At 47.9% G+C, this 18,074-nt stretch overlaps 1 protein-coding gene across 2 annotated transcripts in view; it reads left to right on the plus strand.

Annotated features, from left to right (window-relative positions):
• Nucleotides 1-18,074, plus strand: part of Deaf1 (DEAF1 transcription factor) — a 30,027-nt gene that overhangs the window by 4,292 nt on the left and 7,661 nt on the right. The window contains exons 3-10 of one of the 2 annotated variants that reach the window (XM_013114707.3): nucleotides 683-812; nucleotides 1,218-1,364; nucleotides 1,830-1,969; nucleotides 2,835-2,912; nucleotides 6,903-7,029; nucleotides 7,447-7,575; nucleotides 7,969-8,097; nucleotides 11,747-11,994. In XM_013114707.3, the coding sequence (XP_012970161.1) occupies nucleotides 683-812; nucleotides 1,218-1,364; nucleotides 1,830-1,969; nucleotides 2,835-2,912; nucleotides 6,903-7,029; nucleotides 7,447-7,575; nucleotides 7,969-8,097; nucleotides 11,747-11,994 (1,128 nt within the window). The remainder of the gene's footprint in view (nucleotides 1-682; nucleotides 813-1,217; nucleotides 1,365-1,829; nucleotides 1,970-2,834; nucleotides 2,913-6,902; nucleotides 7,030-7,446; nucleotides 7,576-7,968; nucleotides 8,098-11,746; nucleotides 11,995-18,074) is intronic. The other variant, XM_005064210.4, reaches the window with a different exon arrangement.

The following is an 18,074-nucleotide window of genomic DNA, read 5'->3' on the forward strand; positions in this document are numbered from 1 at the left end:
TTGAGCTAAGGCACCATCCTCACTTTAGGTCACCAACATGAAAGGTGCTGTATAAACCTAGAAAGACCGGGGCTATGAGGACTCTTAAGCTGTGGTCAGGCCATCCTCTATGCCTGCTGGCCTTGCAACTTGCGTTCCACCAGGCCCGGGCTGCTCTCAGCCTCTAATGGAGGTTCTCGGTGCCTAGCTTTGCTTGCATTCTGCTGAGATCCGACACAGGAAGTCACTATATTCAAGCTCCCTGCCCCTTTCTCCAGGGCTCACAGTCTGTTCGTCCTTTCCTCATGTCCACTCCTGTAGGCAATAGCATCCAAGATGCTTTCAGTAGCACCCGTGTCCATAGACAGACTTTTTGTGGTCTGTCACACACCTTGCTTTCCATGCGAAGCCTTCAGAAACTGGGCACGTTCTTCTTTGACAAAGCAAACTTGCTCAGTGTCCAGGAAGGATCTGTGTATATGAACACCAGCTCTGACAGGTGTGCAGACACTTGGTAGCCTTTGTGCTTTTCTTGGTTCTGTCCTTGTGTGCCTTGGGGATGTCTGTGGAGAGGATGTGTGAACTTGGGTAAACATCCTATCTTGCTGATAAGGGGTAAGAGTCTTGCAATAGGGCCACATTCCACTGGGTCAAGTAATGTGCCCTTGGCTATCCTAGAGCTGACAAGAGTCTTTCCTTCTAGTCTGGTAGGACAGCCCTGCAGATCGGGGACAGCCTGAACACTGAGAAAGCTACGCTAATAGTTGTACACACAGATGGGAGCATTGTGGAGACCACTGGGCTGAAGGGCCCAGCAGCACCTCTCACCCCAGGTACCCGCAGCACCTGACCCCAGACTTTTTGTTTGTTTTTTTGTTTTTGTTTTTCGAGACAGGGTTTCTCTGTGTAGCTTTGGAGCCTATCCTGGAACTTGCTCTGGAGACCAGGCTGGCTTCAAACTCACAGAGATCCGCCTGCCTCTGCATCCCGAGTGCTGGGATTAAAGGCGGGTGCCACCAACACCCAGCTTTTTCTCCCCCTTAGTGGTAAATTTGAGGAGACTGAAAACAAATAGATGTTTGTAGAAAAGACAAAAACTTCAGGCAGAGACGGGTCGCTGCCCACAGTTGAAGGGGTGGCAATACCCTTCAGGGCTATCCTTTATACCTGCGAGGGGCTTTGTGGCTGGGATGATCATCCTGGGCTGTTCTGGTCACTCTGTGCCTCTCTTTGCACAGGTCCTCAGTCTCCTCCTACCCCTCTGGCACCTGGCCAGGAGAAAGGTGGTACCAAATACAACTGGGACCCTTCCGTGTATGACAGTGAGTTGCCAGTGCGCTGTCGGAACATCAGTGGCACGCTCTACAAGAGCAGGCTTGGCTCAGGTGAGGCGGCACTTGGCTACCAGCATCCATGTTAAGACTTCATTCTTTTGTGTGGCCCTCTTAGTGAACCGGGGCCAGGGAAGCCTGCCATCTGTAAATATGTTAGGAGAAATGGATATGGGAGTGACTTTCAGTCCTGGTCATTGGAGCCTAGGCCATGGAGGGCACAAGGCAGGGACAGACCTAAGGACAAGTCCAGGGTCATAGTTGTCCCTAAATGGGGGAGGGAGTAGGAGAGAGGCATAGCTTAACCATATTCCCCAGTCATCTCCGACAACTCAGGTGACCACGGATGGTCCATTTAATATGACTTGCCAGGCAGCCTATTGGGTGACCATACGGTAGGTGAGATCAAGCCAGGCAATGCAGAGAAAGAAAAAAAGCAGTGGAAGGAACTGATGTCAGCAAGACACAAGCCAGCAACAGGCCTTGATGAATTCTAAAGACCAGCCCTCTTCATTCCAGGTGGGCGGGGTCGGTGTATCAAGCAGGGAGAAAACTGGTACAGCCCAACTGAGTTTGAAGCCATGGCAGGAAGAGCCAGCAGCAAGGACTGGAAGAGAAGCATCCGTTATGCAGGCAGACCCCTGCAGTGCCTCATCCAGGTATGTGCTGGGACCAGCCAGCCTTTGGAGAAGCAGTAGGGAGTGCCAGAACATGGCACCAGAGAGGGTTTGATGACATGTGCTCACTGTATGACCCGAGCAGGTTACCTGCCCTCTTGCTGTTTTTGGGTGTGTGCTGGGTGTGTGCTGGCCATGACTCGAGAATTGCTGTGGAGACACAGTAGCCACAGAAAAGGGAAACATCAGACACATGAGAATAAAGGTAGAGGAAGTCAGACCAATACACCTGACCACACCTGCCTTCTCTTTGCTCTGTTTTCCTTACAAGGAAGAAAATTTTCCTTTAGTTTTATTATTTTATGTGTATGAGTGTCTTGCCTGCATATAAGTATGTGTACCACATGCATGGTACTTGTGATGTCAGATCAGTTGTGAACTGCCATTGGATGCTTGGGATTGAACCTTGGTCTTTTGCAAGAGCGTTTAAGTTCTCTCTTTTTTTTATTTTTTTGGTTTTTCGAGACAGGGTTTCCCTGTGTAGCTTTGGAGGCTGTCCTGGAACTAGCTCTGTAGACCACATTTAAGTTCTCTTAACCACTATGCCCACTCTCCAGCCCAAGGAAGAAGACATTTGATTTTTGCTCCCAGTCAGCTCCTGGCTATGGCTGCTCCAAGTCTGTGGAGTCTCATTCCAAGGAAGAGAGAATAGAGCCTACTGGCAATGGGGCATTGTGTAGACAAGAAGTTTCCAGAAGTGGCTGTATTTTATGCTCAGATTTTTTTTGTCTTGGTTGTGGGTGCAATCTAGCACTGAACAACTCCTGGTACGGCGACTCCCTAATTTCTATCTATATAATCCTATGCTTATACCTGTATAATGTCTCCAGCACCTTCTGTGTTTCAGGATGGTATTTTGAATCCCCACGCTGCCTCCTGTACCTGTGCTGCCTGTTGTGATGACATGACTCTAGTAAGTCACCAGGTATTGTGTGCCGCCTGCCTGTGGAAGCTGTGTTCCTTCTTTCATCTGTGGTCATAGTGAACATGCATTTGCCACCCTGTTCTGTGCTTTCAACGTTGTGTCATAATAGGCACCAGCCAGGCCTGGTAGCATAAACTTAAATTGCAGCTACGGTGGCTGAAGCAAGAAGACTGACAGTTCAAGACCTGCCTGGGTTACAGATTGAGTTCTAAGCCAACCTGGGCAACTTAGTGAAACTCTTCAAATAAAAACCAGAAGATAAGCAAGGCCATGGTGGCAAACACTTTTAATCCCCAAAACTAAAAGACGGTGGAGATGTAGCTCAGTGATAGAGCACTTAACCTGGCATATGAGGGATCCTAGATGCAGTCCCTAGCACCAGGAAACAAAACCCCTATCCCATGGATAGCTCTTTTAATGTCCTTGAAATAGCTCCTCATTCTAAATTTTATTGTTGTTTTGGTTTTTCAAGACAGGGTTTCTCTGTGTAGCTTTGGAGCCTATCCTGGCATTTGGATCTGAAGACCAGGCTGGCCTTGAACTCACACAGAAAGATTCTATATTCTTGTCTTTAAATACCAAGTATACTTAAACTTTTTGTTTGTTTTTAAAAACAGACTCTATGTAGCCGTGGCTGTCCTGGAATTCACTATGTAGACCAGGCTGGCCTCAAACTCAGAGATATGCCTGCCTCTGCCTCTGCCTCCTGAGTGCTTGGATTAAAGGCTTTGCATCATGCCCAATTTACTTAATTTTAATATGATTCTACTATAAAGAAGTTTAGTGAAAATAATATAATTGTAAACATCATTAAAACAAAAACGAATGGATGGGACTGTCAGAGATCCTGTGAGGTCACAGCAGTGTGAGGGGCTTACTCTTTGAAGAGCTTCAGGATAGAGTCTGAAGTTGTGAGGGGCTTGTAAGAGCTCTGTGTTGCTGTGGTAATAGGTACAGTGTGTCAGCAGGATCTGGGACCTTTGGGGAACTGAACAGAGTCCAGCTGCCAACCCAGGTTTCCAACATGTAATGCTGAACTATTGTATGTTCCTGGGCATGGAATGAGCTTGACCCATACTACACCATGGATAAAAGTGAATTCAAATTGTAGCAAAGGTCTAAACACGGGAGCAAAGGCTGTGACTTCTTAGAAGGAAATGCATGGGACTATCTTGTGACATAGGGTTAGACCCAGAGTTTCTACGACATGGAGTAAAGCTGCAGTCTTTAAATACCACTCAGCAGGCTATACTCTGTCAGATTCTAAGCTTCAGCTTCCACTAGGGCAGTGGTTCTCAACCTGTGGGTCACAACCCCTTTTTGGGGGTGCCAATGATCCTTTCACAGGGGTCACATATCAGGTATCCTGCATATCAGATATTTATATTGTGACTCATAACACTGTTATGAGCAAACTTACAGTCATGAAGTAGCAATGAAATAATTTTATGGTTGGGGGTCACCATAACATGAGGAACTGTGTTAGAAAGTTCCTAACTGCATTAGGAAGGCTAATAGGGGATGTGAGGTGCTCTACTTGCCCCCCTCCACCCAAAAAATTGAGTGGTGAAAACTGGAAGACCACTGCTGACATCTCTGAAGATTGTCCCCAGGGACCCACCAACTCCACAGGAAAAAACAACTGCAAGAGGCAGGCCAGGTATCCTCCTGCAGCTCAAGTTGAGAGAGACTCCTCTCAAGATTGGTCCTTCTCCCTCAGCTCCCTATCCAGGCGTAGACTACCTCACAGTGGGGGTAGGCTACAGCCTTGCTCACCTAACAGCTGTGGGTTGCATTGACTTCCCAGCCAGTGCTAGCGTAAGACCCCTTACCTCAGCCCTCTGTGTCAGGCTGGCTGAGCTTGTTTCTAGGGCTGGTTTCCAGATTGTGATGTGTTCTGCCTTATCCCCTGTTCACATCACTGGGCTGCCATGCTGATAGTGAACTATGGCTCCTCTAATGAGCTGACTTTGTTTTAGGGATGTTCAAAGCCAAGAATATTCTGGGAACAGTGGGGAAACTGGTAGGCACATCAGAGCAGGATGCTGCCTTGCATCAGTTAGAGAGAACCAAGAAAAACAACAGCCAGGGGGCTGGAGAGATGGCTCAGAGGTTAAGAGCACTGACTGCTCTTCCAGGGGTCCTGAGTTCAATTCCCAGCAACCACATGGTGGCTCACAACCATCTGCAATTCAATCTGATGTCCTCTTCTGGCATGTAGGCAGAACACTGTATATGTAATAAATAAATCTTTAAAAAAAAAAAAACAACAGCCAGGAAAAACCTGCTCAGACTGAGAGCAGGCCCCAGAGGTTTGCCTTCCAAGAGCCATAGATTAACCTCTCAGATAATTGACATGCCAGGATCTGTCAGGGACTCCCAAGCCCTACTGTAGCTCTACTATAGGCACCAGCTTAGCAGAGAAGCCAACAGAAGCAGCCAGTCAGCGGCCTACTTTTGTCTGAGGCAACTGCACACCCAGGTTGAACTCTCAGAGACCACAACACCCTAAAGGTGACACTTCAGCCAGATGGCATGGCCTCCAGATAGGAGAGCAAAAAGCCAGGGATGGAGGCTGTCAGTACCCACTGCTGCCACAGGGTGTCGCCTGTAAGGTCTGGTTCTCAACTAAACTAAGACATGGAGATGAACAGGAAACGTAGATCACTCAGCACAACACAAATAGCAGCTATAGCCAGAAGTGCGGCATAAAGGAGGGGAGGGCTGGGGCCTTGGCTCAGCTGGTAGAATGCCCTCCCAGCATACACAAAGCCTCTGGGTTCAAGCCCTGGTACCACATAAATTACACACACCTGTGACGGCAGCACCCACCAGGTGGAGGCATGTGCTGGGTAATTTTTGTTAACAGACATAGAAGAGTGAATCTCAGCCGAAGAATTGCCTAGGCCAGATTGCTTTCTGGGCTTGTCTGTAGGGAGTTTTCTTAATGATTGAAGTGGGAGGGTGTTAGGGATCAAACTCAGGTTTTCAGTCTTGGTAGGTTTGGTTGGAAGTGCTATCATCCACCACTGAGCTTTTTGTCTATTTATTTATTTATGTTTTGTTTTTTGAGTCAGTGTTGCACTGTGTAGCATTTGCTGTCCTGGAACTCTCTGTAGACCATGCTGGCCTCAGACTCAGAGATCTGCTTGCCTCAGTCTCCCAAGTGCTGAGGTTAAAGGTGTTTGCCACCACTGCCCAGCATTTTTTTTTTCAGGCCAGGGTTTCACTATGTAGCTCTGGATGTCATGGAACTCACTATATAGATAAGGCTAGTCTTGAACTCACTGAGATCCACCTGCCTCTACCTCCTGAAGGCTGGGATTAATGGCATGCGCTACTACTCCTTGCCCTGAACTTTTTGTTTGGTTGGTTGGGTTTTTTGTTTGTCTGTTTTGTTTTTGAAGACAGGGTTTCTCTGTAGCTTTGCAGGCAGTCTTGAAACTCACTTAGTAGACCAGACTGGCCTTGAACTCACAGAGATCTGCCTGCCTCTGCCTCCCGAGTGCTGGGATTAAAGGCATGCGCCACCAACGCCCGGCCTGAGCTTTTATTTTGACATAGGGTCTCACACTGTAACCCAAGGTGGACTTGAACTCATGGCATCATCTTGCCTGTCTCTCTGTTGTTGAGACTACAGGCCTGTACCATGCCAACTTGCCAATGTTCCTTGTGTCTACAGACGACTCTGAGTGACTTCTCTCTGCGGATGGTTTTTATTTCAGGCCGTGGTTTTCCTTGTTCTCCTTTACTTGGTCCTACTTCCTTTCTTCTAAGAATCTAAAGCTCCAGATGGGGAGGATGTGTTCTTGCTTGGCAGCAGCGACGTTCATGTATTTCTTCTGAAAATGTCTTCTCTGCCATTTTGAGGGCTCCAGGGGGCTTCGGCGCTCTGCAATACCAATAGACTCACTACTTTGATAAGGTGTGGGAAGCAGGCACTGTCGACCCTCAACTGTTGTCCTTGGTCAGCTTTATTTTTCTCCCCAGAGTGGCCCAGTCAGGCTCTTCGTCCCTTACAAAAGGCGCAAGAAAGAGAATGAGCTACCTACAACTCCAGTCAAGAAGGATTCCCCCAAAAACATCACGCTGCTTCCTGCCACCGCAGCCGCCACCTGTGAGTGTTAGTGCGGCACCGCAACCCTTTGCCGACATGTCGTCCTGTTTCCTCCTTAGCCCATCAGAGGGATTCTCATTGCTGAGACAGTCCCACAAAGTCTTTTTCTTTGATTCAAACTGCGAGGTGGTGGAAGTTAATTTACATTTTATTTTCTGGCTGGAGCGCAGCTCCCTGGCCACACAGTCAGACTTGGCAGTATAGATACAGACATGAGTCCTGCCGTGTCTGGCTCTCTCCCCTAGGTGCCAAGGTCATGAGCTTCCTGGTGTCATACCATGTTTGGGGTATGTCACTGTGTCCGCTTTGGCCCAGCTCCTGGGATCTCTCAGAAGCTTGCACCTTGGCAAAGAGCAGTGTATACTTCAGGCCGAGTGCCTGGCCTGGCCATGAGTAAAACACCTTTTTCCTTTCCAGTCACTGTGACACCCTCAGGACAGATCACTACCTCTGGAGCACTGACCTTTGACCGAGCATCCACTGTAGAGGCCACTGCCGTCATCTCTGAGAGCCCAGCCCAAGGTGACGTCTTTGCAGGAGCCACAGGTAAGTTGTCTCAGTATTGGGCTGATATGTGCCCGTGCCTATGGCAGTCTCTGTTGCCTGGCTCCCTAGCATGGGCCTTGAGCAGGACTAGATCTTGGTGGAAGCCTGGGTAATGGAGAAATAGCACTGTGACCAACACAAAAAGCTGGAGATGTGTAGCACTTGATGGTGTTACCTTAGGCTGATGCCAGCCACTAGAAGCAATTCTAGTCATGTGTGTTAGCAAAGTACATGATGTTATCTTTTGTTTCATCCACCCAAGTCCCAGTGTGTCATCAACTCAAAGTGCACAGGGCAGTGTCTGCATTGAGTATGCAGCTATAGACACGTGGAATTAAATCTGCTGTGTCAAGAGAAAGGTACTGAGACTGTCTGCCTCTCTCTCACTAACAGTGCAAGAGGCAGGTGTGCAGCCCCCCTGCAGGGTTGGCCACCCTGAACCCCACTACCCTGGTTATCAGGACAGCTGCCAGATTGCCCCGTTTCCAGAAGCTGCATTGCCAACATCACATCCCAAAATTGGTGAGTATAAAAGAATTCATGTTTTTGCAAGCTGTTGTCCTCAGAATTGTGGTTTGGCCTGGTTTTTTTCTTTATAGTGCTGCAGATGGAACCCAGGGTTTCATACATGCTAGGCAAGTGCTCTACCTCTGACCCATGCCCCAGCCTCAGAACTGCTTCCTGTGAGTGAAGTAGGCTTGTGCTGGTATGCTCATTTTTTTCTCTTGGAAGTGCTGGATTACGGCTGGCGAGGTCCAGGCTTCTGCCTGTGTTTGTAAATAAAGTTTTATTGAACACAACCGTGCTGTTCACATATGTGTAAGACTTCTTTTGTTTGTATCAGGCTACTTCCGTACAGACTGAAATGACCCGATGTTGCTGTTGTCATGTCCATGCTAGCAGAAGTGTGTGAGCAAGCTATCTCCTTGCCTTGACAAACCATAGAATTGGATCAAGCTGTGTCTGGTGTGAGGGACTGTCTTTGTTCCAGGGTTTCTATTGCTGCAAAGAGACACCATGACCCTTATAAGGGAAACATCTAATTGGGGTGGCTCACTTACAATTCAGAGATTTAGTCCATTATCGTCATGGTGGAAAGCAAGGCAGCACGAAGGCAGACATTGTGCTGGAGCTGAGAGTCCTTACATCTCGATTTAAAGGCAACAGGGAGTGAACTGTCTCACTGGGGGTGGCTTGAGCATACATGAGACCTCCAAGTCTGCCTCCACAATGGCATACTTCCTCCAACAAGACCATACCCACTCAAATAAAGCTATACCACCATAAAATACCACTTCCTTTGGGAGCCATGTTCTTTCAAACCACCACAGGGAATGCTCCAGTATCTGTGTCCTTGTAGCTGAGAGCAGAGATGACCATCTCTGTGTGGTCACTTGAGTTTCACTTAGCAACACATTTTAGGCAAATTCTATGTCAGCGTACTTCTTATCTATCTGTCTGTCTACCTATCTATTGTTTTTTTTTTTTTTTTTTTGAGACAGGGTTTCTCTGTATTGTTTTGGAGGCTGTCCTGGAACTTGCTCTGTAGACCAGGCTGGCCTCAAACTCACAGAGATCCGCCTGCCTCTGCTTCCCGAGTGCCAAGATTAAAGGCGTGCACCACCAACCTCCAGGCTAGACCACAGATATTTTATAACATTAAAATAATGTTTGGCTGGGCAGTGATGGCACACGCCTTTAATCCCAGCATTCAGGAGGCAGAGGCAGGCGGATCTCTGTGAATTTGAGATCAGTCTGGTCCACAGAGCAAGTTCTAGGATATCCAAGGCTATGCAGAAAACCCCTATCTTCAAATACAAAAACCAAAACAAAGCATTGAAAATGACCTCAAATATTCAAAAAAGTTATAAATATAACACAAAGAACTTTATCCTCTAAATATTTTTTCATGGTTTTTCGAGGCAGCTTCTCTGTAGCTTTGGAGGCTGTCCTGCAACTCGCTCTGTAGACCAGGCTGGCCTCGAATTTACAGAGATTCACCTGTCTCAGCTTCCTGAGTGCTTGAACTAAAGGTGTGAGCCGCCACCACCACCACGGCTCAGCCCACCCAGCCAGTTTTTGTTTTTGTTGTTTTTATCCCCTATATATTTAAGAGTAGTTTCAGACATCACCCACCAATGTGCTTCAGTGTTTTGTGTTTTTTTTTTGTTATACACACACACACACACACACACACACACACACACACACACACACACACACAGTATGGCCAACCTGTGGTGGCCCATGCCTTAATTGCAGCACCTGTGTCAAAAAACAAAAAAGAAAAATAAGATTGTATGAAACTCAAGAATTAAGTAGGTAAGCATTTACTATTCACCCATGAACCAACCAGTGACTGGTGGACCCCGGTAACTTGCTTCCTGAACTTCTTTGTCCCCCTTGGCCTTTCACCTACTTTGTTGGAGGTTACCGACAGCTGTCATGTAGAATGTTCCTTACCCTGGTACTGGGACATTGGCTCTTGTGGCATGGGTTATTGTGTCTTTGTCAGGGATGGTGCAGACCTGGATAGGGGCTGCTGTGTTTTCCGAGCCCTGTCCTATTCTTACTGAGGGTAACTGTGACACCTGAGTGAGGGTGGGGAAGTCTCATGGGACGTTCCTGAGTCCACAGAGGTCTACTGTGCCTCATCGCACTTCCCACAGGCCTAGACATGGGACTTCCTGATTTAACCTGTGGGTCATGACTACTGCTCTTCTGATTGCTGCTCATACTCACAGACTTGGAACCCTGTAGGAGGCAGCAGGAGCCCATAGGTGGCCTCTGTTCACCTGCCCCTCATTGCAGGGACTTTCTTACTGTCTACCTTAACCAGACACTTGAGGATCATCCTAAGTTTTCATTCTCTCTTTTGTACTTTGTACTTTGTACTGTGTGTGTCTGTGTGTCTGTGTGTCTGTGTTTTCTCCTTGATGTTGTTACTTTGAGATAGGGTCTGGATAGCTCTGGCTGGCCTGGTCTGGAACTTGCTGGCTTTGAACTCACAGATCCACCTGCCTCTCCTGAGTCATGTACCACCATAAATATTGTGTGTTTTTACACACATTTGTATATATGTGAGTGTGGACATATGATGTCTTGGTGCACTATAACATGTGCATGTAGAAGTCAGAGACCAGCCTTAGGTATCAGTCCTCATCTTCCACCTTATTTGACACAAGAGCTCTTGTTTTTCCTGACTATGCCAGGAAAGCTTATGCTCCAGAGTGGAATCTCCTGCCTTAACCTCACATCTCGCCTTAGGCATGCTGGGATTGCAGGTGTGCAATATCACATCTAGCCTTTACAGAGTTCCTGGGATTTGAACTCAGGGTTTTGTGCTTGTGTGCAAGTGCTTTACTCACTGAGCAATCTTACCAGCCCTCATCCCAAGTTTTGCATTCCTCTTACCATTCATAAGCCAGTGGTGTATCTGGCCCAAGTCACAGTGGCCTGGAACCATTGAGTGCTGGCTTTGTGATGACTATGTGTGCTTTATACAGTTCACAGTGAGAACTGAAAAGAGGCTTTTTGCAGTAGAAACAGCATCCCACAGAAGCTGTGTCGTGTTGGTATTCATGGCTCTAAGAGTGTGTCTACTAGGTATACTAAGGTAGGAAGCGCTTTGCAACTATACACACGTCTGTATTCTAGACCTACTTTCATTGGGAGTTCATAATGTGTAGTGAGTATAAAATCACAGTGTTCTGATCCCTTCTCTCTGTCTTGGTGGCTTTCTCTCCAGTCATGAGAATCATGACTTCCACTGTCCTTAATGCACTCCATATTGACTGCAGACTCCAGAGAGACTTTCCGGGTAACCCTTGGTTTTTCTGTATGTGGTGCTGGTTGTGGCTTGTCCTGTGGCTGTTTCCTTCCATGTTTCATCGCTACCCCTCCTCTGGGTGTCACATATGCCATTTATCTCTCTTGTCTGTGAGCTCGTTTCTCGGTCTCTATTGGAAGTGATTGGCCCTTGTGGAGGGATTTGGCTGACAACATTAGATATGTGGGAATGTGGACAAGGAGTAGGGATAGAATCTTTTCATCTTTTTCCTCTCACTGTTTTCATCACCAGTGTGCCCCTCACCTGTCTGTTCTTACACCTCAGGCTGTAATGAGACTTGGAAGTCACTAACTCTTGTTTGTCCCACATTCTGTATTGCAGTCCTGACATCCCTTCCTGCCTTGGCTGTACCACCCTCCACCCCCACCAAAGCTGTCTCTCCCACCGTGGTCAGTGGGCTGGAGATGTCAGAACAGCGGAGCTGGCTGTACCTGGAAGAGATGGTCAACTCCTTGCTCAGCACAGCCCAGCAGCTGAAGACGCTGTTTGAACAAGCCAAGCAGGCGAGCTCTTGCAGGGAGGCTGCTGTGACACAGGCGAGAATGCAGGTTGATGCAGAGCGGAAAGAGGTAATATGAGCTCAGACCTGTAGCTGCATCCATTATCCTCCCTGGCCCTGGGAGAGCATGACTCCTGTGCTGGCCCACGAAGCTCACTGCCCCACTGTCCCTGAGAAGGAAGATCTGAAAAATAATAGAAAATGAAGGTGACAGACACTGATAAAACAGTTTGTGTAGGATTAGCATATTTCAGCAGGGAAGACATTTTTATATATGCCAACCATTATTTTTGAATGTGTGGTATAGATGTTTCTACATTCAGTAGTAAGACATATCTCATATTTTACTTTGGAAAATTGTCATTTGGGTGTCTCTGATGCATAAACACACACAATTTTCCATCTGCTGTTGCAATGGGCCATGGAGGGTCGTGTGACCTTGTGACCACCATGTTTTCCTGCAGCTTCCTCTACCATGAGGCCCCGATGCATCCCACACATCCGTTTCCCAAAGATAAATGATGATTAACATTTTCTGTGTGCTTTGAACTTTTTTTTTAAATCAAGGCAAAATTCAACCACAGTAAAATGCCTGTATCCTAGTACAGGGTCCATGAGCTTTGACAAACATTATCACACTGAGGACAGCCAGCCCAGTGGCTCCCAGTGCCATCCTGGCATTCCTTCCCTTACACCGGACCTGATTTCCGTTGTCAGAGGTCAGTACCGACCTGTGACGCCCTAGTCCGCACCGATGCAGAGGCCAAGCAGTGTGCCCCCTTCCTGCGTTTTTTCTTTTTCTCAACACAACACTTGTGGGTTTCGAGGTTCATTTTCCTTTCATTATTCCAGGAGCTGTTATGGAAAAAACTTTCCTTTCCCCACTCAGAGACCTGCTGGAAACCAGTTGACGGTTTGATGTGGATCAGTTTCCACACTTAATCCAGATCACTTAGAAATATGTGTAGTTGTCGAAATTCTTAAATAGCTAAGAATTTTCTATGTTTATTTTTTCCCCCATTGGTGTTTTTCCTGCATGTATGTTTGTGAGAAGGTGTCAGACTTTGGAGTTAGACCAAGTCACAGAGATCTGCCTGCCTCTGCCTCCTGAGTGCATGGGCCACCATCGCCCAACTAAGTGTGAATTTTCTTGAGAGATTGAGAGATTGGCTGAAACCCTAACATCTAAACATACCAACTGGCATTAAAATGAGTTTGCATTTCCTTAGCCCGTACTCTCTGAAAAAAACATTCCCATGCCATCAAAGTCTTATTTGCATGATCACACGATAGGAATTGAGGTTCAGAAGGCAAACAATGCTTGTGTTTGAGTGGAAAGACCATGTTGGGAGCCTTTCCACTTGGGGCATGTGGACTAGGACAAGCTGAGAAACCTCCCTGAGGGTCTCTCAGGAGAGAGTGCAGAGTTAACACAGATGGAGGGGTCCTAAGGCTACCAGCTTTCACATTTTATTTGGACTTTTAAGAGATCAAATTTAGCCTAGTTGAAGCAAGTCATTCCAGGATTTTGTGTGTATGTGTGCCAGTTTTAAAAATGATAAATTTGCATATGTGTTCTGAAATTAGGTCTGCAGAGACTAAACAGGGCAGCAAAGCGGATGCCCTTGCCTGTCAAGGGCACTGTGTCCAACAGAAGCCAAGCTGGCTGAGTAGCTGCAGGGTCTTATATCAACCACTGCATCCAAGAGCCCTTGCCCACTTGCTGAGCAGTTCAAAGGTACAAGTGCAGGAGCAGCCCCGGTGACGGCCCATCTGCTCAGACTCTGATGGGGGAGGGCAGAATGAACTTAACATGCACTTGAGTAAGGCAGTCCCAGAGCAGAAGCATGGCCCTCCGCTACTGTCTTCCTGGCTGCTGACCAGAGATGCCACCGCTCATCCCTGAGTCCCTAAGGAACTTCTGATGGGACCTGTCTATACAGCAGTGGGACAGCCTGGAAATGTTGGCCTCAGCCTCAGGAAGGAGCTGACCATAAGGACTAGGTAGTGAGGCAATTAGTGTGTACACCTGCCCAGGGGATAGAACAGCACAGACAAAGGCTAGGTGTGGTGGTGCACACCTTTAATCCCAACAGGGAATGAGTTGAAGGCAAGCCAGGGCTACATGGCAAGTTCAGGTCGGACAGCCAGCTCCACGATGGCCTTTTCCAGGGGTTTCAATTTAGTGTCTAGTAGGCAGCTGGGGAGAGAAATCCATGGTGGTTTCACTTGCTCTTGCCTTCAGTTAGATGCCCTAATCCTGCCCCTTGGTCTGTGCCTGCTGGCGGTCCTGCTCTCTGATGAATCTTGGGTTTCACTTGCTCTTGCCTTCAGTTAGATGCTCTAACCCTGCCCCTTGGTCTGTGCCTGCTGGCGGTCCTGCTCTCTGATGACTCTTGGGGATTCGAGGCTGTCCTCTTATTTCAGTTGCTTTAGGAAACAGTCACCTGTTGAGCGTCTCTTGTTGAGCCCCACTCCTTGGAGCATGCTCTGTCAGTGGTGCTGAGGGAGGAGGCGCAAGACTCCTTTTTCATGGCCAGCACCTGCAGTGACCAACCACTGTAGGAACAGCCTCTAGGCTTCTATCCACTCAGGATGAATGTCCACTGGCCCATTCACTTATCCATTAGAGCCTCCAGCTGGCCCACATGGTGTAATTGGTTTCGTTTCAGCCAGCACACAGCTGTCCTGCTTTCAGTTCTCAGGCTTCAGGCATACCTGTAGGCCAGACTCTGGCAGGTTCTTCCATTGTGGAGGCCAAGCATGAGGAGTAGAGCTGGTGCCTTAAAGGAGCAGGCCACGGTGCTGGAAGAGGAGCCTTTGGAATCCTGCCTGTGTGTCTGAAAGGAAGAGTGCCCTCTTCCCCAGTGACCCATGCTGCACTTCTGAAGCAGGTGCCGGGGATGGGGTGCAGCATCCCTTCCGTGTCCTCTGAGGACAATTGGAAGTGCTCCTCCTGAGATTCCCCATGTTACCTGCAGCTTGTCCCATGGAGAGGGGTCGTTCAGAGGCAGGAGAGACGAGATGGTGCTGTGAGCAGATGTATCTGAGGATCTAAGCAGAAGCAGGGCTGCTCAGAGATCCGAGGGGCACACAAGGTTCACATAACTGGAGGGAAGTGGCTTCTTTCTCTGGGCCATCATCTGTATCTTAGTTGTAAGACCTTGGGGTCAAGGTGTGAGAAACAACGACCCTTACTTCATAGTAAGAGTACAGGAGAGTCAGAGTGGAAAGAGTGAAAATTTGTGGGGTTTTTTATTTTTTATTTTTATTTTTTGGCCTTGCAAAGTCAGGCCTCAGCTTGAACAAAAGGCTGATGTGCAGATTTGCTGCAAAATAGTCCAGGTTGCATTTCTCTGCTCCCTGATGTGGATGTCTCAGCGTGGGTGTGGGTTCACATGGGTCTGTGGAAGGAAAACTCAGATACACTTTTTTTTTTTGGTTTTTCAAGACAGGGTTTCTCTGTGGCTTTGGAGGCTGTCCTGGAACTAGCTCTTGTAGACCAGGCTGTCTTCGAACTCACAGAGATCCGCTTGCCTCTGCCTCCCAAGTTTTTGTTTTGTTTTTCAAGACAGGGTTTCTCTGTATTGTTTTGGAGGCTGTCCTGGAACTAGCTCTTGTAGACCAGGCTGGCCTCAAACTCACAGAAATCCGCCTGCCTCTGCCCATGTGCTAGGATTAAAGGCGTGCGCCACCAACGCCCGGCTATCAGATATACTTTTAAGAATGAATTTAGCCACTGTGGCTGCAGGGGACCTCAGCTTTAAGGAACTGAAGTACCTTTCCCTATGCCCAGGGCATTTTTATTTGTCTCTACATTTACACTTCAGTCAGTTGATTACCATATGCTCAGAACAACTTGAATGAGGCTTCCAAAAAGACAGGGCCATGTGCAAAGACTCAGGGTGGAGAATGACAGGTATCTGGTCAGTCAAAGGCTGGCTTAGGCTAGGTGCTATCACTGCAGTGCCAGGCCAGCAGGATACTGCTACACCCTGAACTTCTCATTAGCTGGGCCCCCCAGGGAAGTACACTCTTCCTAGTGTCTAGTGTTGCTCCCCCTAAATTGTTTGCTCCCCAGCCAGGTGTTGGTGATGCACGCCTTTAGTCTCAGCACTTGGGAGGCAAAGGCAGGTGCATCTCAGTGAGTTCAAGGCCAGCCTGGTCTACAAAACAAGTTCCAGGGCAACCACAGCTGTTACACAGGAAACCCTGTCTCAAAAAAAAATTTTTTTTGGTTGCTCCCCCTGTTGGTTCAGGACACAAAGCCTTATCTAATGTAAGTCCTGGGGTTCAAGAGTCCCTTCTTTATGATCCATGGACTCAGTTGCATAGTAGCCTGCCTGTGACTTTTCAACCTTGGGATGAACTGAGAGCCTAGACGGGCAGGCAACAGCTGTCAGCTAGGGAGGATAGGGTCCTAGTGCCTCCTGCTTATCTGTGATTCTCTAATAAGCTCTAAATATATCTCTCACTGAAACTGGACTGCAATTATTTATTTCTTTTTTTTAAGATTTATTTATTATGTATATAGTGTTCTACCTGCATGTATTTCATGACAGATGGTTGTGAGCCACCATGTGATTTCTGGGAATTGAACTCAGGACCTCTGGAAGAACAGTCAGTGCTCTTAATCACTGAGCCATCTCTCCAGCCCCCAATTAGTTATTTCTTAAAAGAGGTGAAGCAGGCAGTGAGATTAGCACAGGGTGCTTGCTGCCCAGTCTGATGAACTGAGTTTATCCCTAGGACCCACATAGTGGAAGGAGAGAACCAGCTCCTGCGTTTATTCTATGACCCCCACATGTGCACCTGGCATGTGTGCTCAGACACACATAGAAGTAAGTGTAATAAAAACTGAAAGCCTTCAAAGAAGTCGAGAACAAAGAGACAGGTGGATTCCTGAGTTTGAGGCAAGCCTGGTCTGTGAAGTGAGTTCCAGGCTAGCTACAACTAGGTGTTTAGGGACAAGGCATTGAACCACCCCAACCATGTGCAGCTCCCAAGTTCAAGTCAGACTTAATTTGCAGAACCAATGGCAAATAAGATTATTGAGATTATTCCTTGAGCGACTCAGAATTAGTGAGCAAAAAGGTAGTCTTTTTGTCTTGTTTGGATCTTTTGTGAGAAATTGCTCAGTTACTTGTGATGTGCAATCTGTATAATTTAGAAATGAGTGGTACCTAGAGCAGTTGGTGGCATAGCTACTCAATGTTCATATTCCTGCCATATTGTAAGTTGACCCTGGAGCTGGCCTGGGTACTGGGCCAGTAGACACAGGGCCTAGGTACCCATTCTTTCTGAGGCAGAGGCCAAGGACTCTCTGCCTGTTGGCAGTTGGTACCCATGCTGCTGGGGCCATGATGTCCTAGAAACTACAGCCTCATATCTGCTTTTTGGACCACATGCCCCAGAGGCAGTGCTGTGGACTCTCCTGAAGATCACTGTGTCTGATCCTCCTCTGCTGAGGCCATTCATGGAAAGTCACTCACTCACTGGTTTGGAGGTTTTCCATAGCTTTCTGGGAAGCTCAGAAGGGGCTTTTTCAGGTCACTCTGGCAACACAGATGGGCATCACTGGGGTGTATGTACACCTCTGCTGGCACGGTGGGAGAGGTTCTTTCTGAGCAAACAAACTGATCTTGGGGGTCATCTTCCATTATTTCAGAAATGCTGCAGAATTAGTGCTGAGGGTGCCTGTGACTGTCACAGGCTGTCCCCCATGAGTGTGTCAATCGTGGCCCTTTGCCCTACCTCTGAACACAACTGCCAGCTCCACAGTGAGTTTCATTGTCACTGCCGTTCTTCATTTTTGTGCTCAGGGCTGTCTGGGGCATACTTGCTACCCCAGTACAAGGAGGGGAGTGGTGTCTTCCCCAGCTAAGTAGACCTGGCCACTCTCTTGTTGTCTGCAGCTCCAGAGAGTATGGCGGGTCATCTATTGGACATGCTCAGGCTGCCTCTTCCCACAGTGGAACTGACAGGTCGCTTCAGCAGGAGGAACACATTCTATCTTGCCACATCCCTGTATTCAGTGGCAGTCCTTACAGCCTGGGCTAGGGTGTCTGCCGTTGTCTGCTCTTCTCCCTCTGTAGACCTGGTCACTTGGGGCTCTCCTGGACAGGGATCAGGAGTAACCACAGACTCCTC

The sequence above is a fragment of the Mesocricetus auratus genome, unplaced genomic scaffold (genome assembly GCF_017639785.1).
Source record: "Mesocricetus auratus isolate SY011 unplaced genomic scaffold, BCM_Maur_2.0 Super-Scaffold_4256, whole genome shotgun sequence".
NCBI classification, from domain to species: Eukaryota; Metazoa; Chordata; class Mammalia; order Rodentia; family Cricetidae; genus Mesocricetus; species Mesocricetus auratus.